General features: G+C 42.9%; 2 protein-coding genes across 2 annotated transcripts in view; both read left to right on the top strand.

Annotated features, from left to right (window-relative positions):
* cpamd8 (C3 and PZP like alpha-2-macroglobulin domain containing 8) overlaps nucleotides 1-21,832 on the top strand; it is a 53,527-nt gene extending 31,695 nt beyond the window's left edge. The window contains exons 29-44 of the mRNA XM_074635492.1: nucleotides 1,413-1,569; nucleotides 2,114-2,188; nucleotides 4,969-5,134; nucleotides 5,727-5,813; nucleotides 5,978-6,114; nucleotides 6,306-6,461; nucleotides 7,219-7,281; nucleotides 8,816-9,096; nucleotides 9,204-9,291; nucleotides 12,884-12,958; nucleotides 13,186-13,291; nucleotides 13,661-13,771; nucleotides 13,855-14,067; nucleotides 15,839-15,913; nucleotides 19,434-19,635; nucleotides 20,779-21,832. Coding sequence (XP_074491593.1) covers nucleotides 1,413-1,569; nucleotides 2,114-2,188; nucleotides 4,969-5,134; nucleotides 5,727-5,813; nucleotides 5,978-6,114; nucleotides 6,306-6,461; nucleotides 7,219-7,281; nucleotides 8,816-9,096; nucleotides 9,204-9,291; nucleotides 12,884-12,958; nucleotides 13,186-13,291; nucleotides 13,661-13,771; nucleotides 13,855-14,067; nucleotides 15,839-15,913; nucleotides 19,434-19,635; nucleotide 20,779 — 1,993 coding nt within the window. The 3' untranslated portion in view covers nucleotides 20,780-21,832. The remainder of the gene's footprint in view (nucleotides 1-1,412; nucleotides 1,570-2,113; nucleotides 2,189-4,968; nucleotides 5,135-5,726; nucleotides 5,814-5,977; nucleotides 6,115-6,305; nucleotides 6,462-7,218; nucleotides 7,282-8,815; nucleotides 9,097-9,203; nucleotides 9,292-12,883; nucleotides 12,959-13,185; nucleotides 13,292-13,660; nucleotides 13,772-13,854; nucleotides 14,068-15,838; nucleotides 15,914-19,433; nucleotides 19,636-20,778) is intronic.
* A 1,295-nt stretch (nucleotides 21,833-23,127) lies between these two features.
* cimap1d (CIMAP1 family member D) lies at nucleotides 23,128-27,431 on the top strand. The gene is made up of 4 exons (XM_074635490.1): nucleotides 23,128-24,731; nucleotides 26,044-26,154; nucleotides 26,578-26,691; nucleotides 26,944-27,431. The coding sequence occupies exons 1-4, from the start codon at nucleotides 24,692-24,694 to the stop codon at nucleotides 27,429-27,431; spliced, it is 753 nt and encodes a 250-aa protein (XP_074491591.1). The 5' UTR covers nucleotides 23,128-24,691.
* Nucleotides 27,432-27,470: the final 39 nt, after the last annotated feature.

The raw sequence follows: 27,470 nt of genomic DNA, 5'->3' as shown, positions 1-27,470 counted from the left end.
CTCTTTAAGTGATGGACGGATGCTTTCCAAAACAACACACCAGCAACGTCTCAATAGTTGAAGGCAAAAACAGGAGCTGGGAACACTTTCCAACTCATAACATTCCCATTTAAGCTTGTCAACCTAGGCTTTATCATGGAGCACACCCATGTATTATCTTCAGATCTACCCTTTGAAGTACAGAGCTGGATAAGGTTAGCTCACAGAGGGAATATAGAAGTTAGAAAACGGGAGAAAGAATATGGGAATCAGGAGAGGGTGAGCCCAGCCAGCCAAAGGGCCGAGTGGTGGAAGTGAGCATGTCTAGTGCTTCCTTCCTTCCCCAAACTAAATCATATTTACACTCTCCAGTACCTTTCCCTGGGGCCTGACATTTAAAGCCAGTGACACAATATTACTTAACATTATAAAAATTCCAACAGGCTTGTGGCTTCATCCCTAGTTTTGTCTCCAGGGAGGAATAACATCCAGGTTCCAGCCAGGGAAGATTTAGTGTTTCACTTTATGGGAGCAAAGTTCTTTTTTTCCTACTCGTCTCCCCTGGTGCTCTTTCTTGGATTGTGCTCTCACTACTAGAAACTAGAGCACGACCTGTTTGTTTATTTCCTCATTTCCATCTTACTTTCTTTTTTCCGGTAAGCAGCTCGCCTCGTCCTATAAGTCCGTCGTGGTCAGGGGCGCTGTAAAGGAATGTCTCGCTGTCACTGAGGAGTTGTCGGCCAAAGGCTGCAGCAGCTTTCGACCACTACCGGGAGGTCTGTTGTTTATGGATGAGTGTGTGTTTATTAGCTCAGCCGTGTCCCCCAGGGTTGACCTTGGCCTTTCTCCGTGGTTCCCCTGGTCCTTCTCCACCATGGCCCACTAAAACCACGGCTCATAAACTTCCAGTTGCACTCCCAGGCCAGCCACATTCACAACCTTCGTCCCTGGGATCCGTGTTTGTATAAGTTGCGGAATGCTTTTGGGGAAACTCCAACATACATGCAGAAAGATACTTGATTGGCCCGTGTGAGATTTCACATTTCTCAAGAGCACAGCTGCCGCATCCTGTAGCGGTGATCAAACCCCGCCGCACCCATCTGCTCCCCTTTCTTTTTTCCATTTCCTCAGATCCGTCTATACATACCAGCCCTTTCTCCGTCTATCTTTGACAAAAACATCCCTCCATCTACAGTCTTCTCTGTCAGCCCCCCACCCTCCCTCCTCCTCTGTTGACAGATTGAAAGAGTGTGACTGGTTGGGAAACTTCTCACTCTGTTGAAAAAGTGATTGCAGTCAAACTCTTGATAGTTTTTTGGGGGGATTTGTCAGCACATGTTTCAAAGGATCTTAGCTGATATATCTTCTCTCTTATCTCCTTCCCCTCACCCGTCTTTATCTGTCTCACCCCCCTCCATCTCTTCTTCCTCCAGGTTGACAGCGTTCGTATTGAAGTCCTTCGCTCAGTCTCGGGGTTTCATCTTCATTGACCCCGAGGAGCTTCGCGCAGCCAAGTCCTGGCTCATCAAACATCAGCGAGATGATGGCTCCTTCCCCGCCATGGGACGCATCCTCAACAAAGACCTGCAGGTACAGTTGGCTTGTGTCTTGGTGGGGGGTGGGGTTAAAAAGAAAGAACAGCAGGGGCATTTTCGAACTTAATAGCTGTCCCAGAATTTACATGATTTTAATGGAATAAACTATTGGATTAAATATTCTTTGAGTTCTGTGAGTTTTACGAGATGGCGGTCTGTATGACGTGAAATTATTATTCAATTATTTTTATTGATTTTCACATATATTTTACAGTCACAAATTACTCAATACTCCAAAATAAGATACATCTAGAAACTTAAAAACAGACTATTGCCAGGTATTACAATCTATAAGAGAAATATCACTTCAATGATGATAATAAAAATAATAAAAATAATAATAATAATATCATTATTATTATTATTATTATTATTATTTATAATAATAGATATAATAATAATTAGTATTATTATTAGTAATATTAAATAAAATAAATTAACAAATTAAATATATACAATTAAAAAAAATTACAAATGCTGAAAAAAATAATTAAACAATGTGAAATTAACTAAAAGCTAATGTGTGCTTTTATCCACAGGGAGGGATCCATGGGAAGATCTCACTTACAGCGTATGTGGTGGCAGCTCTCTTGGAGACGGGGATAACCACAGAGGTAAGCAGCCAACAAAATAGCTTTTCACCACCGTCTGTGCCACTCACTTCACGGTCGCTGCTCAGTGTTGAGCTAAACTAGAAGTTTAGAACTAGTGTTTAATGTGACGGTACTTTAACATAACCTTACACGGCAGCTGGATTCTCACGATGTCACAAGATCAGCGAGAATCCCGGGATCACATATCGCATGAAAATCCATCTTGTCAGGCCTCAAGTAATGCGTTTGTGTCCGGCAAACCAGTGCAGGGACTAATCAGTGTCCTGTGAGGAGCTACTGGCAGCTACGGGCATGGCTTAGGTGTATGTGTGACGACACAGTTTGTGGCGGCTCTTTAAGAGGTTAGCGTAGATGCTGCTATAGCATCAGTTATATCAGAACTGGAGAGTATTTCTTCATTAAAAGAAGAGCAAAGAACGGCACTGAAGGCTTTTCTTGATGGAAAAGATATTTTTGCTCTTCTCCCGACTGGCTTCGGTAAGAGTTTGATTGACAGGTGGCTCATCCAATCACCTGACAGGTATTTTTTGAGATTGCCTTCCCTTTCCAAACAGTTTGCAGTGAGGGCTTCTCAGATGGTTCTGCGCAAACAAACCATCTGGCTCCTCCAGGTTAACTTTAACAAGCCAAAGAAAGAAAACAAGTTGCCTGATCTGGTCACCTACAGCAGATGCATTGGTGTAAATTTGATTCATGATGTCAGCGGATTAAAAGGAGCAAGTCTTTTAATCAGTGCGCTACCTGTCCCACTTACTTCTGTAGCTCGTCCTACCAGCCCGCTGTGATTTTAAGTACAGGTCGTGTGTGGACGTATCGCTGCATTCCTGATAGTTGTGAAGATGGATGTGCTGGCAGTCAGCCTTCTCATATTTGTTATGCCCCAGTGCTGCTAATCTAATATCTAATCACGTTTTGGACTACATCAAAAGATCTGGGTTGACGTGCAGAGACAATTAAGATTAGTGAAAGACACCTCGGTGCATTCCTCCCTGTCTCCTTCCTCTCCCTTCTGCTTTTCCCCCTTGCTGCCCTACTTTTCTCTCTGTTTTCTTTACTCTCTCACTAGTAGCCTATGCAGCGTATGTGCTATTCAATCGCTAAAAGACATGGGAAAAGGTAGAGTTACAACAGTGAAATCCTCCTCAGCATGTGTTGCATACTCTGGCAATATGAAAGCCTCTAAACCTCTGATTGTTTTTGTCTTTGCTCTCCATTTGTCCACATAGTTGACTCTTTATTTAGCATTTCCTCTCGCTGGCTCCCCTCCATCCATCTGTCCCCCCCTCTCTGCTATCTATCCCAAAGGGCTTCTTCTGAGAGTCTGTCCTTTTACAACTGATAAAAACTGAAAAGGTATCCTTCACATCAAAGCAGAACCTTCAACCCCCCTCCAATTTCACTTAATTAAAAGATGACTGCTGCAATTACAGTGAGTGGCTGTGGAGGCCTCTCATCTCAGGGATGAGAGGGAAGGTCACATCTGCATGAGATGAAAGTCAACGCTCAACTTTATAATGGCCAAAATGAATGTTTATTCAATAACTGCAACTGAGCAGAGGAGGCGGTTGTGAGTTAGGACAGGGCGGCCTCTAAACAGTCGAACACTGAAAGAGATGATGATGGTGACGATGAGTGGAAAAGGTATGCCAAAGGTCATGTCGTGTAAGAGTTATATCTGATGATCCCAGTGGGGAAATTAGGTTGCTGCAGCAAATAATGCAAAATAGAATCAAAGAAAAAGTCAGCCCTGTAGAAAAATGAAACACACCGTATCGTCTAATGTACTTACGATGAACTATAGACTATAGAGTGCATATGTGTGACAGTTATTATGTAGCAAATCAATGTACATTTCCATTTTCTGACAATTTTAAAGCTGAAAACTTTACAGTACAAAAGATTTTGTTACTTTTAATTTTTGTTTGTGGAGCCATGACACAACACGACATCCTCAATAAAAACTATACAGTTATATGTATTTATATATTTTGGCACCTCCATAATAAAGCAAACTATAAGTTAAGTATCGAATGGTGCTTTATTATTTTAAAGAGGACCTATTATGCCTTTTCTCTTTCCTTTAGCGTGTCATGTAGTCTTTTGTGCATGTAAAAGGACTGCAAAGTTACAAAGTCCAAAGTCCACGCCAAATGGAGTTACTCTCCCCCACAGAGACACTGCTCCTGAACTGCCTGACACGCCTTGATTGAAGTTCCGCCTTTTCTTCCGTAACATGATGATGTCACTAAGTAACATATTTGCATGATACCTGCCTAGCGGCTTGTTTGGCACACCCTGAAACAAAGCTAGTTAGAGCAGAGCAGGAGCGGAGTCCGAAGAGTTTGGTTCAGTTGACCAATCACAGAGCGTTTCAGACAGAGAGTGAAAAGAGGTGCTGCAGCACACCCGGTATGAGAAAAATAGAAGTGTTTTTCTAATAGTAAAGCATGTAAACATGCTCTAGTAGAAACCCAAAATAAAAGTATGCACCTAAAATAAGTATAATAGGTCCTCTTTAACCAGAATATACTCAAATTATATATTTCAATTACAGCATTTTGACTGACACGTTTTACATCTTTAAACAGCAGGTTATCTCCAGTTGGAGAAGAAATATACATAAAAGTGTCCAAGCATGCAAATAAATATGCTTCTAGTTAGACTAAATTCAGGAAATTCAAACAAGAATTCCACTGTTAAAACATCCACCTCTGCCCTTCTTGTAAGCTATTGACACATTTGTGTTCATCTTATGTTTCCTTCTGTCCTGTCTGATCCAGGAAGAGAAGGTGGCGGTGGCCAAAGCCAAGGATTTCCTGGAGAGCAACACCTACTCTGCAGATGACCCGTACACCACGGCCCTGTCTGCGTACGCCTTGGCTCTGCTACGCAGCCCGTACGCCCCGCTGGCCCTGCGCCGCCTCAACCACATGGCCATTACACAAGGTACTGCCTCAATCATCACTGGAGGTTCATTCATTCAGAGCTGCACAACAGACAAGCAAAGACCTGAATGAAAGTGTTATGTAACAACAAGACTAGTGCACCATAAGAAATAAACACAGTGAGAATATATTTATTATTTCTGTGCATCTTTGCAACAACACAAAACTATTACAGTTAAAACCTCCTGCCTTAAGGCTGCTTACAGTTTGAACAAGCAGTGAGGCACGAGATATAGGACAGAAGTGAAGCTGCTGTAGTGCTCAGCAGTCGTCAGTCCACTCCTCCCTTTCCCCCTCTGTTCGTTATCTCACTGTTGGTTTCCTTTGGCCGTTTCCTTCTCTTCCTCTCCACTGAAACTTTCTGCAAGTTTTGGCACATTTGACTGAGTTTAGCGGAACAAAAAAAACACGTTCTTCCTTGATCACAATAATTGTATTCCCAACGTACAATGAAGGCATAGGGCTTGGTTGCATAGTTGCTGAAAGATTGAGACAATTGGGATATTGATACAATGAGTCATATGATACAGGATGCCCTCCCTGCGCTCTCTCTCTCTCTCTGTGTCCTTCTCTCACTATGTTTGTCTCTGTAGATGGACTCACCCACTGGAGTCTGACTGGCAGCACTATGACCGATGAGGACACTTTCATGGGCTTCAGCGATGGCCTCTCTCAGTCAGGTATAACTATTAAATGTAATACTACCTACATGCTGGAAATACAGGAGGAGAAAGTAGCTGCTTCCTGTCATCTTCTTGGCCAACCACACAGATCTGATATGGTCTGATTCCCCCAAAATACAATGCAAAATCTAAATGAGAATCTAATTGTTGTTTGTTCCCAGTGGTGTCAGCTGAGGTGGAGATGACAGCCTACGGTCTTCTGACCTACACCCTGCTGGGGGATGTGGCCTCTGCTCTGCCTGTAGTCAAATGGCTCTCCCAGCAGAGGAATGCCTTGGGTGGCTTCTCCTCCACACAGGTAGCCCAGTTTCTCCGGCTTCTCTTGTCTTTTGGTTCAGCTACTTGTAGCATCATCAGTCCATGATCTAATCAAATTAAACAGTTGTTGTATGTTCTCTGAAAATTAGCTGTTTCTACTAAAGATTGAGTGTAATTTATTGATACCAAAACACAAGTGTAAAGTAGATGTTTCTTCAACCCCCTGTGCAGGACACGTGTGTAGCTCTGCAGTCTCTGTCGGAGTACGCCATCCTGTCTTATGTAGGAGGGGTCAACCTCACAATCTCACTGGCCTCCACCAACCTCGACTTCCAGGAGACCTTTGAACTCAACAGGGACAACCAGAAACTCCTTCAGAGCGCCAAGGTAACCACATCCACGGAGACAGTGACTAATATAAATGATTTCTTTAAGCGTGCTCCTCAGTGTTTTTGTTGGCAGATGAGGCACGACGATCGATTTGCTACGCTGCTGCCTTTGTCCGGGGTCGACAGCTCTTTATCAACATTAGTCGGCAGCTCCACTAATGATTGCCAGCACTTCAGAGGCGCCACTACCCTTCAAGAGAAACCCCAGCGCTTTAATGCAATGTAGAAACTTTTCCCTCTCTATAATAGTGATTGACGAGCACCAGAGCCACACTCTGGCATTAAACATTAATCTCTGTTTCTATGTCCGGCTGTTTAGTAGCCAGGACCTTTTTCACACCGCCAAACCAAACCAGGCTTAACTGGACTGGATTTCCCAGAAGCACCTTTTTGGTCTGTTGATTTTATAACTGTGTTTTATTGGCCTGTTTGCCCACGCATTACAAATTTAACAATGTGGGCACGCACCACCTTGGCCAGGGCACTGCGGCGTCAGGTCAACGCTGCTGCTGTGTGTGTGTGTTCAGGTGAGAGTGCAGTGCGTTCTCTCTGCCGGGCATGTTCCTCTGCTGTGATTAGTGGTGTCAGCTTAATTGGGGGCAATTAAGGCCTGCTGGTTAGTAGCCAGGGAACCACTAGTGGCAGTGGAGCAGCCTACAGCATTCATTCACTTGATAAATGACTCATTCACCTCTCCCTGCCCCCTCTGACTCTCTTTGTTTCTCCTCTTTCTTCTGTCTCTCTCTTTTTTGCAGATCCCCAGTATCCCCACAGGCCTTTTTGTCAGCGCTAAAGGAGAGGGCTGCTGCCTCATGCAGGTATTGTAGTACTCTCACAGACAAATAGACACATTTGCAGTCTTGAACATTGTCCAAAAGGGAACTGTAATGATCTGCTTACTTCATCGGCTCACAGCAATAATCTGCTGCCATTTTAAATCATTATTTTTAATTATTTTATTTTTTATATATATAATTTTTTTTTTTTCAATGAATGTTTTGTTTCGAATTGTGTTTGTTTTGTTAATAATTTCCAATGCATATCTTTAAAACCACTAAAATGTGATCACAAAAAACAGAATCTGCCAGTACAAGAGAGTCCGTTGCAGTCGTCCCATAACGCCCAAAGTCCTCCTTTTAAATTGCAGTGATCTGGGAGAGTTTAGCCACTTGTTGTGGAATGTGTTGATCATTCCTGATGATTCCTGTGGTCCCCCGGACAGGATGCTGTTTACTTCCTACCTTGTCACAGACAAACAAAAGCCTCTTTCATAAACAGTCATTCTGCTTTTTAGTTCTGTCCTCTCTTCTTATCACCCATGTTTAAACGTTTGTCTCCTTTAAAACCAAACAAGGCATGAATGAAAAAGCACGAGCGATCAAAGGTGTTTACAATCCCGTTTTTGGAAAAACCTGAATTTGAGATATGTCTTGGTTTGGCTGAGGCAGAGCCAGCCACAGCAGCGGATGTTGTGCTCTGAAACGTCTTCCAACTCGTTCTCCTCGGCAGGTTTTCTCTCACACACACACACACACACGCACAAACACACAATTTCTCTCTTCACACCTCTCTACTTTCCCTCCATCCACACCTCTCCATGCGTCAACACGGCCCTCTGACAGCCCCCCCAGGCCAGCAGCACCTGGGCTCTAATGAAATACAAGAGTGGGGCAATCAAAGAGACCTGCCTGTGTGTGTTTGTAGACATACTGTATGTGATGTGTCCTGTGCCTCAGGATTATTATTTAGTACCTTTGCAAAGGTCTCAAATCACACTGGATGATTTATTCAGAGTGTGTACACTTCTGGGAATAATAACCTTCTTTGAAATTAAAAAAGAGCGTCAAAGCAGGGAGTTGTCCTCAGGCTGAAATCGTAGTCTACTGAAAACATGTCTTGTGTCCGGTGAATATGATTTGTGGTTTATGCTTTAAAGTACTGCCTAAGTGTTTTTTTCCTGATGTTTTAGTCTTTTATAAGCCAGAGGTCTTAAATATTTCAACTTTTAAGTATTAATTCCAATTGATGATGCCAAAAGTTATAAATTCTTCATATAAAAATATTGTTTTTTACAAATAGCTGCCTCAAACACATACCAACTATTTGGCAAACCTGCTTTGATAGCAGACATTATGACAAGCTGATGTATGTCTCTATATCAGGACTCTGCTTGTTATTGGTCATATCCTCATATGAAAAAGTAAAGCCGCAACCTGTATATAAGAAGTGGACGCAGTCACCGTGACGTCACCCATTGGTTTGTGCACTGCCGTTTTGAAGCCTTGAGTTAGTTGTATCTTCTTTACATCCTTCTAAGGTACTGTCCTCCTGCTGCTCTCTGTGTGTCTGTAGATCGATGTGTCTTACAACCTACCTGACCCAGTATCCAAGCCAGCCTTCCAGCTCAAGGTGGACCTGAAAGAGCCTTTTCAGGAGCGATACATGCAGTCCCCCTCCTCCTCCTCCTCCTCCTCCTCGTCTTCTCGTCATCCGTCCCCGTCCTCGCGCTCCCGGAGCCGCGCTGACAACCGCTCTGAGCTCAACCGAAAGCGGCGGGCACCCATCGATGACGACGACCCAGCAGCGCACCAGGACAAAATGGACTACCACATCTCCTTAGAAGTCTGTGCCAGGTAGAACACACACACACACACACACTACAAACAGTACAAGTAAAGAAGCCCCACACATATACTCAAAGCTCTGCTTCTAACAACCCTGCATTTTCATCTCTGTGTAGGTGGCTCCATTCAGGATCGTCCAACATGGCGGTCATAGAAGTTCCCATGATTTCTGGTTTCCGAGCCGATGTTGAAAGTCTAGAGAGGGTACGTAATCACGAGTACACAAGGGTTAAAGCCCTGATACACCAAGCTGACGGTCGGCTGTCGGTCAGTTTGGGGCCGCTGGTTTCGCATCTGTTGGACTAGTTTTAGCAGTGTGACCCGCACCGTCGGCTCTAGTTTGCCCTTGTCTGAGGTTTTTCGGCCAATTCAGCATGTTGAATTGGCGGTAGAGCCCTTCGGTGACAAAAATCACTCCGATTTTTCCCTTTTTGAATGATGAATACAGACTACCGCCACCTGCTGGTGTGAGGTTATTTCCTGTTACGCAGGCGCAAAACGTACGCGCTAACCGGCCGTAGTCTTTGTGTGTCCAAGTGCAACTTGTCGGCCAAGACGGACGGAGGCTGCATGACGTGACGCAACAGTCGGCCTTCATCGCCGCTTTTGTACTTTGATGTTGGGTTGGTGTGTCTGGACCTTTAGAGATTGCACATCATCCTGAACATACACAGACCCATAGGCACCCCGTGGCTAATGTCGTACTCACAAATTTACTAGTAGTCAGGTAAGTGCCCAAACTGAAAGGCAGGTGGAAAGAGAGACAGATGCGTCCACATCTGGAGGCCATTTGACGAGAAAGCAGTTTGACATAGAATTCAACAGACTCCTCCTGTTTCCTTTGTAGGCTCACATGTACACATTCACACCAACACAGGATGCATCCCTTAATGTACTCACATAAGCACACGTACTTTAGATATTTTTCCCTGTGGTACGGTCAGTGGAGGATGTTGTGTAAATAGCAGGAAGGCGTAAGTGACATAATCTCCATTGTTGTAAGAAGTTGGACAGAACAGCTCCTGAAGACTTCCTTCAAATGGAGCAGGCCCCTTTAAGTGTGTCTCCATGTGTTTGTATGTGTCATAGACAGCAAGGGGAAGATCATTAAGGTGAGGGTCCTTTTTTATGGTGTTTTCTTTAGGTATGATAAGAGAAAGACCAGGCGGCTCAGACCCCATGGAGTTACAATGACTTGAGGTCAGAGGCCATCGGGCCTCTCTGGACCAAAAACACACACACACTTCTTGTACCTTGTGAGGTTCAGACTTAAAGAAACATTGTATGGTTTAGATAGGACGAGACAGATGTTCTGTAATAAACAGAGGACCGTATTAAAGTAAACAGATGTAGGATGGATGGGTGATTTGAGAAGTGGTTCTACTGATGGAGAGGGAGAGAAAAGCGATGATTAATTTAAAGGCTGGCTCCAGGTCAGCTCCCCAGCCACCCATCAGGAGCCTGTCCCTCATTACTAGACAGTTATAGGGCCTTAGTCTGCAGGCTTCCACCCCTAAAAGAGCCACCTCTCTGGCTACCTGGGGAGATGTTAAACACACATACACACACACACATGCACTCCTGCGAGTGTGTCAGTCGAGGCTGACCCGAGTCGTAGTGGCTAACAAGCTCAGTTTACACCCCCGCTGGCCTCCCTTGGAGTTTTACTGCTGCCTGCCCGACTGCCACTGACATTCCTCAATTTATGGTGGCAAGCTTGGCTTCTCCAGTCATGTCTAGTTGCGTTCATGGAAGCTGAATGATTAGTCCGGTGACTGACTGGGAGCTACAGCAGCCATGGCCTCTTATCACCCAATATAATGAGCTTTGTTTAACGACGCAGAACACACTGTTGGTATAACGTTGGAGCTATGGGAGTTCATTGGCGATGTTTAGTTGCTAGATAGACAAACAATGCTTTTGTAAACAGAGAGACCAGTAGTGTGTGTGTATAAGAGAGAGATTGTGTGTGTATGTGTGTGTGTGTGTGTGTGTGTGTGTGTGTATGTGTGTGTGTCTCAGTGGCGCCAGCTCAGGCTGAGCACCTCATAAACCCCTGCTGTCCAAAGGCTGCCACCTTTGACAGAATGAAAAATCCTCCCGTGGGGGGGAATTAACTCTGCTGACTCTCTATGCACACACTCAAATTTGCAGTGAACAGCTTCCGCATTACTCATTCATACATTCATACATTCATATTTACTAGATATGGCCATGCATTTTCTGATACAACTATACATTTATGCACAAAATACCAGACATTCTCTTAAAGGTGCTAGATGTAAGACTCAGAGGTTGCTTGTTAACAGTGACACCTGTGGCCGTCAAGTCAACAGCAGTCAGCATCCTGTTGCTCGCACTCGCACTACGTAGACACGAGCGAGCATCGGTCAAAACAGTCAGGCGACACACACGAGATTGAACATGATTGGCAGTAATGTTAGCTTACCTGTCCAATAGGAATTTTGCCAGCTTGGGTCTGTTTTGATACCCAAAATCAAACGAAGGTTCCTCCTTGAATCGAAGGCCCGGCCGATGTTAACACATTCCTGTTTTGCGAGACGGGCTTCACTAGATATAACTTTGGTTTTTTTTTATGCTTCCGTGGAGTTTCTGTTGGAGTCTGAGTTGTGGTGGGGGCTGGTCATTTGTTGGCGTTAGCGGAATGCATTGCTAACCAAACGTTAGCTATCGTTGCACACTGTTAGCCCTCTAGAGGAGATGAAAATAAGGCATTTACGAGCGCGCATGACGTCCCATCGTTGGATTTTCACAGAAAAAACGTCCCACATTCTTCACATTAAAAGCAATCTACAGGCTGATAGAGGAAACCCAGAAAGTTGCGGAAGGTCTCATTTTTTAGGTTAGGTTACAACCTGTTCACACATCGACAATAAAAAATGATTAAAAATGTTTATACGTGTAAAAACGTACATACAGTCCCTTTTAAGTATAAAACACTGATCGGGCTTGTTGATGATTTCACCTAATAAAGGGTTAGCCGAGTCCATGATTGGTAACCTGTACATTTTCCACCCTGCAGCCATGTCGTGGTAGAATGGTTAGCAGTCCAGATGTGGCCCACAGAGCACATTCAAATGTGGACTCTGACAGAGGTGCAAATTATGAATCAGTTAGCTGATTCGAATCGTTCTGTTCAGTTCAGTTTAAAGATTAGTTGTCACTGACTATGCAGTTTGTTCACTATTTGTCAGAGCCGAGTGATCACATCTCTGTTCAAATTCACTTCAGTGTGTACAACAGTAAGTGAACATACCACCATTCAGCGTCATGACTATGCAAGTGCTCTTTATAAGGTTAACAGCTCACCTGTCACGTATTTACCACGTTTATCAGATCATGACTGCTTCTGTGGTTTTCAAGCACTTCTATAGTCAACCCAGGGTTTATTTTACATGTTTAATATTTAATCTCAGTGAATAATGAACCCTGGTTAGCATGAGACGGAGCTGTCCAGTTCGCTGTGGTGCTGATTACTAATTTGTCCATTTTCATGTCCATGACTACCAGTTGTGCATTAAAGGGGAACATTATAACTATCATAACTTTAGCCAGTTATAATGACACATAGACTGCTCGAAACATATCATAACTAATTATAAATTTGAAGTTTCTGAAATGGAATAATGTCTTCTAAACATCAATAACCTGCTGTAGCATAACTTTGTGAGCATTAAGTAAAGTGACAGCACTATATTGCTATATTGCTTGAGTCCAGTTGTGTTGTGTGTTTTTCTACATAATGAGCCTGATTTTCTCGTGTCTTTCTCAACAGCTGCTGATGGACAAGCGAGTGGGTCTGAAGAGATACGAGCTGAATGGAAGAAAAGTATTGTTCTACTTTGATGAGGTGAGTTTAATCCAAATCCCTCCATGTTGTGTCCATTAGGGCTCATTTCACAGAATGCTGTATGTGTGGAGGTGGTGGATGAGGAGAGGGTTACTCACCAGTGTTTGCTCAGAGTTGGGGAGAATTTTGTATGTGTGTGTAAAAGTGTATTAGTGTGAATATTTGCATTGCTCTTTCTGGGTGTTTTTGTAAGTATTTTTTTCTGTGTGTGTGTCACCCTGTGTTAGATCCCCAGCCAGTGTATGACGTGTGTGGCCTTTCAAGCTGTCCGGGAATACATTGTGGGCAAGACAGCACCTGTTCCGGTCAAGATCTATGACTACTACGAACCAGGTGTGCCTCTGATGAATATTTTAAGTACTTTTTTTTACTTTTTTAGATTATTATTTTGGGCATTTTCACCTTTATTTGACTGAGAACAGTGTAGAAATGGAGGGCAACAAAGGTCCCAAGGCCAGAATCAAACCCGGGACATTACGGTTATAAGGCATGCGCTGTAACCACTCGGCTCCAGCACTGCTCTTTAAAGAGTTACAGAGCAGCAAAACTGTCCAACGCGCCATGATTTATGAAGTGGCTTCTGTTTCTTTGTGGAAATTGGATTTTCTTTCAAGTTTACGACCTAGTTATGGTGAGCGTCATCATTGTCTTGTGTGTGTGGATGTGTGAACGTGCTGGTGTGGGTCTGTGCTTTTCATGCAGCCTTTGAGGCCACCCGGTTCTACAACGTCAGCGAGAGCAGTCCGCTGGCACGGGAGCTGTGTGACGGTCCCACCTGCAATGAGGTGGAAAGTTCAACCAACCAGTGGATAGGTAAAGCTCATGCTACACCCTTAATGTCTCACGGACACCCCACTTATCATCAGTCTCTTAAAAGCATTTTTTTTTTTTTGCAGGTTTTGTGCAGGCAAACCAGTGCAACAATGTGTTCGGCTGTCTGGAGGAGGAGCAGTTTGAACGGTGCACCTGCTACCGGGACTGCGGTTACGACGGCGAGCCGGTCTGTGGGTCAGACGGCCAGCTCTACCAGAACCAGTGTCAGATGGAGGTGTTTGCTTGTCGAAATGGGACACGCATCAAGCAGGTTCCGCTGTCCCAGTGCCCTCACGGTAAGAGCTCTCTCATCGCACATCACCTGACATAACCCGACCTTTGACCTTACAACTAGTCATGCTCCATAATTCACTCATGCTGCGGCTTGCACTACTATAACCTGCTTCCAGGAACCTGCTACCTGAATCTCCACAACACATCTCACATTGTTTTCAACGATTGACTGACGGTTACAGAAACAATCCACCAATCAGAGTTTAGTTGGTAGGATTCAGAAGTAGGCGTCATCTTCTTGCATAGTTATCTAACTACCTACTGTAGCTACATTCGTGGAAAGGAGCGACAGCTTGGAAGAGATTGACTCATCAGTTGTAAGTCCATGTGCAGAAACAAGCTCTTAAGTCAACATAATTATTTCATATGTGAAAAACGTTAACTGCTCCGAGCATCCAGTGCGGCAGCTACTGATTGGTTAGGGCAAAACAAAACAAGAAATTTGCTAACATGAACACAACGTCGGGCTGAATGGATGAATTGAAACAAAAAGGCAATTCAGCCTGAATATCATGATAATGCTACTAGACTTGGATGGAGATAATTGCTGAGATTACCTACATTTCACTATATTTTGAAATCTCATATAAGCGTGAACGTTACTGACGTCAGACGCACGCACTAATAAACAATAGAAATAAGCACAGTTAAATTTATAGTGGTACTTAACCCACAAAACGGGTCAAGTTAATTAAAAATTATCAGTTTTTTTATTTTAAGTTTAGACTACTTAATCTATTACTTTGTGCATTTGGATTTACAGTGTACTACTGCTTATCAGATCTCGCTGTGTGCATCCCAGAGCAGCTAATATCAACTGTTTATTTATACAATAGGTGGGCTGTAACTCGCAGACATTGACGGCATATCCCAGAACTTTTCCTCCCTTTAGAAGAAACAAATGTGTCCGTATGAGTACGTGTTCTCGGGAGCTCTTGTGAGCTTGTGTATTTTATCGGATACACTCAGTTGGCTTAGCTATAGCTCAATGTGTGTGTGCATAATGGTCCACATTGTGCACTCATCCGTGTCTGTTCACAGGCACGTGCAAGTGTGTCTCTGCTCATCTGTGTGTGTGCGCCGTTATCTGAGCTGTAGAAACAGCTGTTCAGGTGTTGAGCTGATTACTGGATGAGTTTTCTGAGGAGAGCTACCCGCCGTTCAACCCTCCGCCCCCCCCCCGCCACCCTCTTTCGCTCTCTGCTGTATTACAGGGCTCTCTCCAAATGACAGAGTGCTTTTGTCCAGCCCTTTGAAATCCTTGTCACATTCCTTTCCGACGCGCAGCCCAACAACAAAGGAGCCTTCATGTTTGTGGAGCAGATTGGGAAAAAGCATAGACAAAACTTTGGTGGGAAAAGATCTCGGCTTGTGCCAAGTGGTTCATGCTGTAGATCATCAAAAGAATCATATTTTTGTTTAGAGCTCCCCGACCTTGTTTGTTTGTGTATGGTTGCGTGGAGGAGATCACCGTTTCCCTGTTTTGAAAACGGAAAAAGATATAATTTGTTTCCACACACGGTCCCTCCGGCCATGCTTTGGCCCCTGCTATTTTTGGAAAGATTTAAACGCAGGCCTCTGTTGAGACTGAGTGTACATCATTGTTTTGCCAAGAAGTGCTGCTCAGTGGGGTGGATAATGCTTCTGGGCAGTATTTAGATTATGCAACACTGAAACTCTGTTGAATTCATTACTAGGTTTTTCTTTTTTTAGGTGCAATGGCAGCCACATAAATGTGAATAATCTAACGTGTGTGTGTGTTTGTATTTCCAGTGGAGACCCCGGTGGAGGACAGGCAACCAATAGCAAACCAGGAAACTGAGCAGCCCTCAGTGCCTGTACACACAGGTAACTCCATCTACCACACCTTTCCCTACTCGTACACAGCTTTGCATTACCTTCCATCTCCCTGCTAAATCCAGCTTTTAAGAGTCAGCAGCATGTTATGTATGTCTGAATGCTACAGGTTTGATTGTTCCAGGAATATAATCAGATTCTGAATTCATTAAAGGTCAATCTGGGCCTCTGTGTCAGCTAAATGTAAATGTGAGTCGAGATTTCAGGCATGTCATATGTAGTTTGCGTATTGGCTTTTTATTAAATGCCTTGCGATAGTCTGGCGACCTGTCCAGGGTGAACCCCGCGACCCTGATTAGGACAAGCGGTTACAGATAATGGATGGGTTTTTATTCAATTGTGTGTTTTTTTGGTAATGTGGAGAACGGGAGTTCACAAGGGCAGAAAGAAGAGATGAAAGGGTGCGTGTGGGGTTGTAAAACTGAGAAAAGAAAGGGGGGAAAGATAGTCAAAGAAGGATGAGCGGGAGACGAGATGAAAGAGGAAAAATGTCAAGGTAGAAAGAGAGAGAAAGGATGAGAAGAAAGTAGGGGAAAGCAGATCCGTAGGTAGGTGGGGTGTGCGGCGGCACATTCCCCTGCCACCACATCATGTCTAGAGTCGGCGTGATAAATAGGTGGATAGGTTTCACACTGCCGGCTTGATTGTTGCTCTGCCATGAGCGTTAGATCAGCTGCCACTTCCAGAGAGGCAGCCAGAGAATTCCTGATAGGATGTTTGGCTGCATGCGGAGGAGGGAGGATGTAGCTGTGTTACATTTGGCAACAAAAACATTAAAAAAAAAGGCACCGCAAGTCATTCACAAGCTGCAGAAGTGTGCATAACTATACGTGCATGCTGTGTGTGCGTGGATTGCATGTGGTGATGTGTGAGCTGTTCACTCATATATAACATTAAGGTCTGCTTATGTGAATGTTTGAGTTGTGTACAGGTGTGTGTGTGTGTGTCTGTCTGTGTGTGTGTGTGATGTGGCACAGCCTGCTCTGACTTGTTTCCCAGCCTGCAGCTCCCGGTAGCTGCTGCTCACAAAGCTGCTCTCAGTCAAAGGTCTCTGTAGTACAAAACGCTTCACACTCACCACAGGAATGCTGTTATGCACTCACACACACTCACATATATATCTATATATGCACACACACACACACACACACACACACACACATATTGCATGCTCACACAGGCAAATACGCCTATCCGCACAGACACACACACACTCACTCAGCTAGAATATGATAACCCAGGGGTGATTAGATTGAATAAGTACTGTAAAAACACTGTCATTGTAAACCATTAGAATGTTGACGACATGCCCGCTAAGTGCACCGAGAGTGTAATAGGTGAAGGCGGGCTGTGCCAAGGAACTGACAGTTTCCACTGGAACAGCGGAGGAAGCTGAAGCTCTGGAATTAGCTTCCCTGTGCAGACTTGTCTTATTAGTGAACTTGTACCAGAGGACAACATGCACCATAATGGATACGCACACTTTGCAGGCTTCATTTGAGATCAAAATGTTCGTGTGCATGTTCTTTAGTTTAATTTCCATCTTTAAGAATCAAATGTTTACATATGCTTTTTTTGTGTGTTTTTGTGTGTTTAGTCCGATGTGTACCTCATGACTTTAAAGATGTAAAATCAGATTGAAGTGGACTTATAGTAGGTTCTCATAGTAAACATTTAATAAAGCTATACTAAAAAGAGTGAGCATGCTGTGTGAGAATACAACATGTTAAGCAGGGAGGGACCCCTACTGGCCATGATGGGGTATTGCTGCAAGAAGCTTCAGATGTACAGGATATTAATTAAAGGTGCCCTGTGGAGTTTCTTTTCTTTGGTTGCAGCCAAAATTCCATATTAACATGCTATTTATTACACTAAAACAGTTTTTAGTGTGTCTGAAACCTTACTATGAAATAGGGCTGTCAATCGATTAAGATATTTAATGGCGATTAATGGCATCATTGTCCATAGTTAATCGCAAATTAATCGCACATTTTTTATCTGTTCAAAATGTACCTTAAAGGGAGATTTATCAAGTATTTAATACTCTTATCAATGTGGGAGTGGACAAATATGATTGCTTTATGCAAATGTATGTATATATTTATTTTTGGAAATCAATTAACAACACAAAACAATGACCGATATTGTCCAGAAACCCTCACAGGTACTGCATTTAATATAAAAAATATGCTCAAATCATAACATGGCAAACTGAAGCCCAACAGGCAACAACAGCTGTCGGTGTGCTGACTCGACTATGACGTGACCCAAACTGCATGTGATTATCATAAAGTGGGCGTGTCTGTAAAGGGGAGTCTCGTGGGTACCCATACAACCCATTTTCATTCACATATTTTGAGGTCAGAGGTCAAGGGAAAATGTAGCTAAGTTTGGAGCGTTATTAAACCTCCTTTGCAACAAGCTAGCATGACATGGTTGGTGCCTGCTACAACCTAAAAATCACGATTTGCGTTAATGCATTAAAGAAATTAGTGGCGTTAAAATGAATTATTTATTGAACGCATTATTACCGTGTTAACTTTGACGGCCCCAATATGAAACCAATAGTACATGAATTGTATACTATTTCCAGTGAAATATTACAGTATGCAAACGCTTGACACTACCGTTCTCCTAATACATCCATGGACACTACGGCGGCATAAATATCCTGCAATGCAATGAGGTAGTGACGACAACTTTCATAACAGACGTTGACGGACAACTCTGTAACATCAATAACGCTTCAATTTCTTAGAATTTGATAGGCGTAATATATTTTTAAAATTAGTTCAGACTTTGATTCTCATGAACCGTCGTTTTGGTCACATGAGGTTGGCACGGGTTACCACGGTTACATGTCTCCAACCGGCGAGGGGGCTCTCAGGAAGTGACGACGTAAATTCCTGGTCAGTGTGTCCGGAAAGATACACACTACTGTTTCTTCACACAAAAGTATGTTGGACGATTGTATTGAGTATGTAGTGTATCGTATGTGATTATGGACGCAGCCTATATTTACATCCGGTGTTAAACACCAGAAAGCATTGTGTGTGTGTCCTTGATGTCCAACAAACTTGTTGAATGTATTTTCTTCCTGATAAAACAACTGCAAAGTCGATTTTCTTTAAAAGTTTGAGTTTCTAGTTTACGTCCATGTGTGCTGTTAACTGCCTTCTTCTTCTTCCCCTCCACATTGCTATGTTTCTTTGCAAGTTACCTCCACCTTAAAATCAGTGGAAAAGTATAAAACTATTGGCAGGAATGTGTATCAGACATGCGTGTACGTTCTTGTACGCATGTGCAAGAACAGACAAAACAGAGATCCATATGTAACAACATTGCTCTGTAAGCTTCTACTTCACATGGTACCTTTAAAGTCTCTATGACGTATTTACTCTTCAGCCGCTAAATCAAGTACTAGTTCATTCAGATATTGTGATCAACCATTTAACGGCTTCCTGGCCAACTCTCATTTGGTGTAATAAAGTGTCTCCGTTTTTCTCTCCAGGTGAAGAGGAGCAGGGGTCCATGGCAGAGGTGTCCTACTACTCCTATGAGTACGACCCAGATTCGGAGCCTTTCCTTGCTGATGCAGAGGCAGGGGACCATTTTGACCTTCCTGATGGTGCGGGGGATGTAGAGCAGAAGGTGCTCCTGCCAGCAGATACCCAGCTACCCACACTGGACACAAAAAACACCCCTGAGCGATGGTAGGAGACGCTCCAACCATTCGTTTGCTTGTTTTTTTTTTATCATACGTTAGGTTTCTGAATCTCAAGCATGTTTCTAGGCTCAATCCCAATGTCCACACTCAGACTCACAGACTTTGAGGCGCGTTCCTGCAAAGTCTGTGAGGGTTTAGGGCTGTCCCACTGTCAAATCATCAAGTCCTTGAGGGCTCTCTCACTGATGTTTTGAGCCCTTTATGAACACTTTCCTTAAGTCCTTAGGGGGGGACGTTGGGATCGGGCCCTAGTGTGTTTTACCTAGATCTAAAAGCCTCTGAACACCCACACAGGTGTTCTCAGTTATTCTGGCTGATTATACCTCTGCCCCTGGATGAAGGCAGGCTGAAGCTGTGATGGGAATGTATTAAGTCACTGATATTCTTCTACCAATAAGAATGATAAAGGTGTAATTTGTCCTGCCCCTAACAGGTTGAATAAAGCCAACAGGAGACTCAGGAAGATGTTACTCAACTAATCTCTTCACAGTCCTGAGCAGAGCTCTAATCAACCGGATTAACTGAGAACACCTGTGTGGGTGTACAGAGGCTTTAAAGGATAATGCTGGTGTTATTCTATTTCTATATCTTTCTTTCTGTCAACAAATCCTGTGAGAAGACCAAAACCAATAAGCTCATTCATTCTTTCAAAAGTTAAAACTTTTTATAAAACGGTCGCTATATCACGACAGTACATGAAACAGGTAACCTGAAAAAAATCATGTTCCTCCGGTGTCCTCTGGTGCTCCTAACAGCATCTGCAAGATTTCACAGGGCGGAGGAAAACGAGCAGTAAGAGCTGATCTGAGGTCTGCTGTCCATGAGAGCCAGCTGTCAATCACTCGCGAACTCCGACCAAATGGTCAAACTAGGCAGCGCTGATCAAATATGAATCAATATTATGTTACGTTAATGCCTATTTCTCACCTCAAATGTTGGAGCCAGACCTTTCTCTAGCTCTGACACAGTGCAGTGGAGATAGGTCTGACGATGTGAGACTAAAGTTTATCTAACAAAGTCTCTCCACAAGTTCTGATTACAGATTTATATTGTTCAGTGAACAGAAGTGTTTAAAGTGTCTGAAATGATCTTATAATGAAAGTTTGTCCTGTTTTCTTGTCGTCCACAGAAACGCTCACTGAGTGAAGCCATACCCACCTCCAAATTGTACATTATTTGTGAATATGCTAGTGAATGGAAAGAGAAGAGAGACTTGGGACTTGTTCAGCCTGAGAGGAAGAGATGATGGAGTCTGGAGAATGAGTGTGTGTGTGTTTTTAGCTGTTAGACCGTTTTGAATGGAGTGTGTGTGTGGATGCGTTTATACATTTGTGTGTGTGGATGGATGTGACTGTGTATGGCTGTTATTAAGGTAGTGTCCTCCAGACTTTATTGCTCTTCCTCCAGACTCCTTGTCACCAATAGGCACCATAGCGTCTTTGTTATTCACTGTACTGCCTTTATAATCACTAGAAGAAATAATCAAGTATTTATGTTTGTAATTACACCTGACTTTAAGCAAAATATTTTGTTATATTTTCTATCTGTGGTATTTATTTGTAGCTAGAGGTCATATCATTTTTATTTTATTTTATTTTTATTTTTTTTGTCATCGCCCGCCCATACAGTCTACTTTCAGCCCTTGTGGTTCTTTGAGTTCAAACAAAAGATATGTGCTGTCAAAGGCTTTTTTTTCTTTCATAGCTTTAACCCAATTACTGAAATGTTTGATGAAATTCCTGTGCTGGTATCCTGCTGGAAAAAGACATATGCTAACCATATGCTTTACAGAAACATAAGCTCAAATGTTTTTCATTTTAAAGATTTCTTTGGCTTTTTTGCCTTTTATTGGACAGCACAGTAGAGATCAAGAAAAAGAGAAGGGGACTGACATGTAACGAAGGTCTCTGACCGACTCAAACTGGTCCACCAGGACACACCAGCTCAAACGTCATCTACTCTCAAGTCACCTCTCACCTTACCTACCTTGAGATTTGATTGTACAGTTCATAAGCTATTGTGTTTTTTGTTTAAATTTTGATTCGTGAAGCAATCAACTTAAAAAAATCAAGAATGAAGTTTTGAATTTCTGTAAATGTACCAAATTTGATTAAATGTAGCCCCTATTCATATAAAAAAAATTGTGCTTTTTAAAACAAACGAGAATAAAATTTGTATACAATCCAAGGTTTGGGTTTTGACGCTGTGGTTAATAAGCAGACTACACTTGCTTATATGTCCAGTCATTAAAGGGACTCTATGTAAGAATCAGAAATTGCTTGTTAACAGTGACCCCTGTGGCCGTTAAGTCAACGACAGTCAGCATTCTGTTGCTCGCGCTTCAACAGGCATCATGTTGATTAACGTTAGCAACATTAGCCAGCTAAAACCACACTATCACTTTATATTTCACATGCTTGGCAGTAATGTTAGCTTACCAAACGAAGGTCCCTCCATAAAATCGAAGGCCCGGCCGATGTTGATCCTAGTTTTCCCCCGACGTCGGTCACATTCCTGTTTTGAAGACGGGCTTCACTAGATATAACTTTGTTTTTTTTGTGCTTCTGTGGAGTTTGGGTCGTTTGTTGGCGTTAGCGGACTCCATTTCTAACCGAACGTGAGCTATGGTTGCACACTGTTCGCTGTGTAAGCGGAGCTGAAAGTAAAGCCACTCGCATGAACGTCACATCTGTTGGATTTTGTTGGAAACCGGCCCGCATTCTTCACATTAAAAACAATCTACAGGCTGATAGAGGAAACCCAGAAGGTCTCATTTTAGAGGTTAGGTTACAACCTGTTCACACATTGGCAATAAAAAAATATTAAAAAAACATTTATATATGTAAAAATACAGTCACTTTAATAGGTCACCTGGGTTTAAGTCATTGGCTTCTGCACTTTACTACCACACTTCACTCCTTCTGTTTTAGCTTGTCCAGTTACACTTTGTATAACTGTAGGAAAGAAATACCTTGACTGTTGTTACGTTTTAAAACAATAGGATCTCTGCGGATGCAGCACTGTACATGTATCTGCTCCACTAGCAGAGGAGCTGCACTTTATGAAAGCTGCCATTTCCTTTGAAAGTCTAGTTAAGTCTGGAGATCATTTCCTGTCAGCAGTGAGCTGTATTACAACCCTGCTGCTTCAGAGGGCCCTCTGCTTTGATAGCTGACGCTGTGACCCCTGGCATGCTTCTGTGTTAAACCATGTACATGTGTGTATTATACACACTGTACAGTATATAGCTCTAGGTTTGGCTGTGTGCACCGTACTGTATGTGTTTGTGTAACGGCTAACAACAGATTCTGGTTACCAGAGCAGCAGCAGCAGCAGCAGCAGCAGCAGCAGCAGCCCGGAGAGAGTTGGAGCCTGTTAAAGTTTAATGTTTGTTTTCTGCACACGTCACTTGTCGACCCTCTCGGTTACTGTGGCCTCTGGCAACTGGCAGCTCAGACCTTTAGACGAGTCCTTCAAATCCCAACTAGAAAATAATCGCTGAGATTAGAGGAGATCATAGAGGGCTAAACTGTAACTGCATCTAATCGGGTAATCGGTTTGACCAGAAGTGAAAGATTATAAATCAGTTTGGAGGGTTGTATGTTGGCAATTCAATGGGGCCTGACAAAATGTAGGTAGTAATCTAACTGCTCCAGGCAGAGGTGGGACTAAGTCAGTGTTTTGCAAGTCACTAGTAAGTCTAAAGTCTTTGTACTTGAGTCCCAAGTTAAGTGCCATGTCTTAAACTTTGAGTTTTAAGTCCTAAACAAGTCAAAATGTGCTCTTCACCAATATAATGCAATTTAACAACAGAGTAATAATATACTGTATTAAATTTACAAAAATCATGAATGTTTTTTAAAATGTGTTATAGCGTTAACGTTAGTTGATTCAGGAAATAAATTGGGTTTTTTTTGTGGCACACTTTTTTAAATAACATACTTTTTTAATTTCTGGACTTGGGGGAAGGTAGCAAGTAAGTTTAAGTATTTAAGTCCAAGTGATGTCACGAGTCATTGATGTTAAAGTTCAAGTCTAGTTGCAAGTCGTTTATTTGATTTTGTCAAGTCAAGTCTAAAGTGATCAAATTTGTGAATCGAGTCCAAGCCATGTGTCCAGGTGTGCTGCACTTGCATCTGACCCTGCTGTGTTGGGGCTTTATGTATGTCTGCTTGAGGGAAGGAAATTGGAGGCAAAAGTTATGGAACTTCACAACACAACCCTCTAAACTCTCAGCACATGCAGTAGGATTTACCCCTCCAGTCTAAAAGGAAAACACTTTGTTCCTGTAGTGACAATACGCCAGCAGTGCAGGGGACCTGACTGCAGCAAACCATCCACAGCAGTCCCCTTGGCAACTGCATGCATGGCTGAAGAGTGAGATTGCGTCTCCACACTGCGATGAGCAGAAAGAGTGAAAAGAGAAAGGAGGGAGAGGGGGGGTCTTGGTTTCATCAGGGGGGGAGCTAGCATTACATGAGAGTGAATCGGAGTGATGACATTGTTCCTGAGTACCAGCTGAGTGCACCTATACATCCACCTCTGTGGAGGAGCGGCTATTCATCTGTCTGAGCCACCACAGGTGGACAAAGGGACAAGCAGGCAGGTAGATAAAACCCTATCCAGTAGAGTCTGCTCTGCTGTTGACACTTTGATGTGTATTATACATCTCAGGTTTCCTGATTGTTTCAGAGGAAATTAGGGATTGATTGTGGATCATCCAGGGTTCTGGGTTTCACTGTCAGCCAGGGCATGGGTCAGGCTGCATCCTGGAGGAACAACTCTGTGATATCTGAAGAAAGACCACCAAGATGCTCCAATAACGACTGAATTACCAAGTATGCAGCCTGCTGCCTCAGTTCTGGCTGAAAGAGGGAATTATCTGTGGTGGGATGCAGAAACATTACCTTTTAAGATTTTGTTTTTTATGATTTTAAAATTATTTCTTTAGCCAGCATCTTCTTCCTATGACAACAATATTTCAGTAGTATTGCCACCATTGAGGGATTCCTGAAGGATCCGACACTTCTACAAAGAGTCAAATGGAGAAAAAATACCCAGTAATAGCAGGAAGAGAAAAAGGTAAGTTCATCAATAGAAGCTACTTGTGTAAATCAATCTGTATAAAACTGTACACCCTGTGTAAAGGCGTGAATACCATTAGCTACGTTTCCAGTTTCATAATTTGAAAGGGGGGGGAACACTGACATGAGCAGAGCAGAGTGGAGGATTTCTCAGTGTGCAGACCTGCCAGGACTCGCTCTTCTCTGTGAAAAATGCTCCCACTTGCTCTGCATGCGCACATGCCACTGAGCACTGGTATGCTGATGTAACACTTTGCTCTGGGTTGTATCTTAATGCTGTTTGTTTTTCTGATGCAGAGCACATGATAGACAACAATCATGCAGTCAGCTCTAGGTTAATTGACTGCCAGTTATAAGTGGAGTTTATCAGGTTAAATAATACTTTAATTCTGAGTTGTGTAAAATTCTGTAATTTTGCAAATTTGTGGACATTGCATTTAGTAACTGGCTGGTGCTGAAATATACTTACTAGGGCTGTCAATCGATTAAAATATTGAATTGTGATTAATCTCATGATTGTCCATAGTTTTATCTGGTCAAAATGTACCTTAAAGGTAGATTTCTCAAGTATTTAATACTCTTATCAACATGGGAGTGGGCAAATATGCTGCATTATGCAAATGTATGTATATATGTATTATTGTAAATCAATTAACAACACAAAACAATGACAAATATTGTCCAGAAACCCTCACAGGTACTGCATTTAGCATAGAAATATGCTCAAATCATAACATGGCAAACTGCAGCCCAACAGGCAACAACAGCTGTCAGTGTGTCAGTGTGCTGACTTGACTATGACTTGCCCCAAACTGCATGTGATTATCATAAAGTGGGCATGTCTGTAAAGGGGAGACTCGTGGGTACCCATAGAACCCGTTTTCATTCACATATCTTGAGGTCAGAGGTCAAGGAACCCATGCCAGTTTTTCCTCACCAAAATTTACCGTAAGTTTGGAGCGTTATTTAACCTCCTTCGCGACAAGCTAGTATGACATGGATTCCTTAGGTTTTCTAGTTTCATATACCAGTATCTTCACTCTAGCTTTAAAACTGAGCCTGCTACAACCTAACTAAACTAATTTGCAGTAACATGTCATTATCTCGTACCTTTGACAGCCCTAATACTTCGCTTACTTTTCTATAGCAAACAAAGCTGCAGAAGAAGCCCAGCTGCTTACATGAATTACAGAAGCCATGATTTACACAAAAACTGTTGCCACTTTTATGTACTGTAAACATATTTTATATAATATGTATGTGTGTAGTACAGTACAGTCCATCTGTGTGATATTTCCCCATGTCTCTAGGGCCAGGGCCTGGACGCTACGGACTTCCTCCCACTATTGGATTTATGGGCCATGACTTCACCAAACCAACTAGTCCTGCCTATTCTTTCCACGGCAGGATGAGTGACACTAGTGAGTTCTTCATCTCTTTCTCTACGTTTTAAATCATCATATAGCTACACAGATGCAGAGGAAACATTTATCATTTGTGTGATTAAACACTTTGATATCGTATCAGTCAGAGCTTTGATGCCAAAGCCATATATCTTATCAATACACAGAAACATTACAATTACATTTGTGTAAACAATAATTCATATAATGACAATTGATTGTGTCCATCTTTTCAGAATGATTTAATATCCTCAAATACATCACAGTATGTACACACATCCTCAGTGGTGTAATGTCAAATCAGAGCCAGTAGGGGGAAACAACGCATCATAATTCTGTAGTTATTTCTAACCTAATGTTCATTGAGCCAGTTGCATGATCAAACCTAAAAAACGGGAGATATCATATTGAATTGATCATAAATGTTTACTTTCTCTGCAGTGTATTGTGTTGACTCCAGTCCAGGGCCGCAGTATCACATTGATGCAAAAATCACTCGTTTTGGACGAGATGGCACACCTGCATACTCAATGTTGGGCAGAGTGAAAGCACAAAGTAAGTTTCAATTCAAAATAGGCAAATAACTATTATTTTGAGTGCACATTTTGTTTCAGATTCATGTTGTAATGATGCATTTTAAACTAAGACCAAATTCATTATTGTGAAAGGATAAACCCTTGTTCAAAAACATTTGTTTCTGACGCTACTTGTAGAGGTCCAGTGTCAGCTGTTACAACTGAAAATCTGCTCTCCATATGGTGTGGATGTGTGATGGTGGTGTTTCTTCAACTGTTTTCTGTTCACTAGAGGAGCTCCTCCAGACACCTGGACCGGGAGCATACAGCCCTGAGAAAACCCCAACATGCAACCTCCAGCGCAGACCCCCCTCCTACACAATGGGGTCACGCACACACTACCGGATCGTTGACTCGGTGCCGGCTCCCAACAAGTACTGTCTCCCTCCGCTCATGGGCCCTCAAGTCCCAAACAAGCAAGCCAGCGCAAGCTACACAATGTCAAGTAGTTACAGCACAGGGGGACCATCTGTGGATTTAGCCAAGACACCGGGGCCTTGCAGGTACAACAGTACGGACCCGAGTGTTTATCTACCCAGAGAGCCGGCGTTCTCCATGCTGGGGCGTCACGGATTACCCAGAGATGCCACCAAGAAACCCGGTCCTGGGACTTATAACCCAGAGAAAGTGACAGTTCACAAGGCTCGGGCACCAGCCTACTCCCTGGGCATCAGACACTCTGAATTTGTTACTCCACTAGTTGTCCATGTTTCTGACTGATCATTATCACAAACATCATTGTGTAATCTGGTAGAAAAA

Source organism: Sebastes fasciatus, chromosome 5, assembly GCF_043250625.1.
Source record: "Sebastes fasciatus isolate fSebFas1 chromosome 5, fSebFas1.pri, whole genome shotgun sequence".
Classification (NCBI taxonomy): Eukaryota; Metazoa; Chordata; class Actinopteri; order Perciformes; family Sebastidae; genus Sebastes; species Sebastes fasciatus.
Note: the sequence above shows the minus strand (reverse complement) of the source record. Positions and strands in the feature narration are given on the sequence as shown.

Bases quoted from the DNA above. Each gene is read 5' to 3' on its own strand.
- cimap1d (XM_074635490.1), top strand. From the start codon at position 24,692: ATGGAGAAAAAATACCCAGTAATAGCAGGAAGAGAAAAAG. The intron at 24,732-26,043 runs GTAAGTTCATCA...CCATGTCTCTAG, and splicing joins AATAGCAGGAAGAGAAAAAG to GGCCAGGGCCTGGACGCTAC. The intron at 26,692-26,943 runs GTAAGTTTCAAT...TCTGTTCACTAG, and splicing joins GGGCAGAGTGAAAGCACAAA to AGGAGCTCCTCCAGACACCT.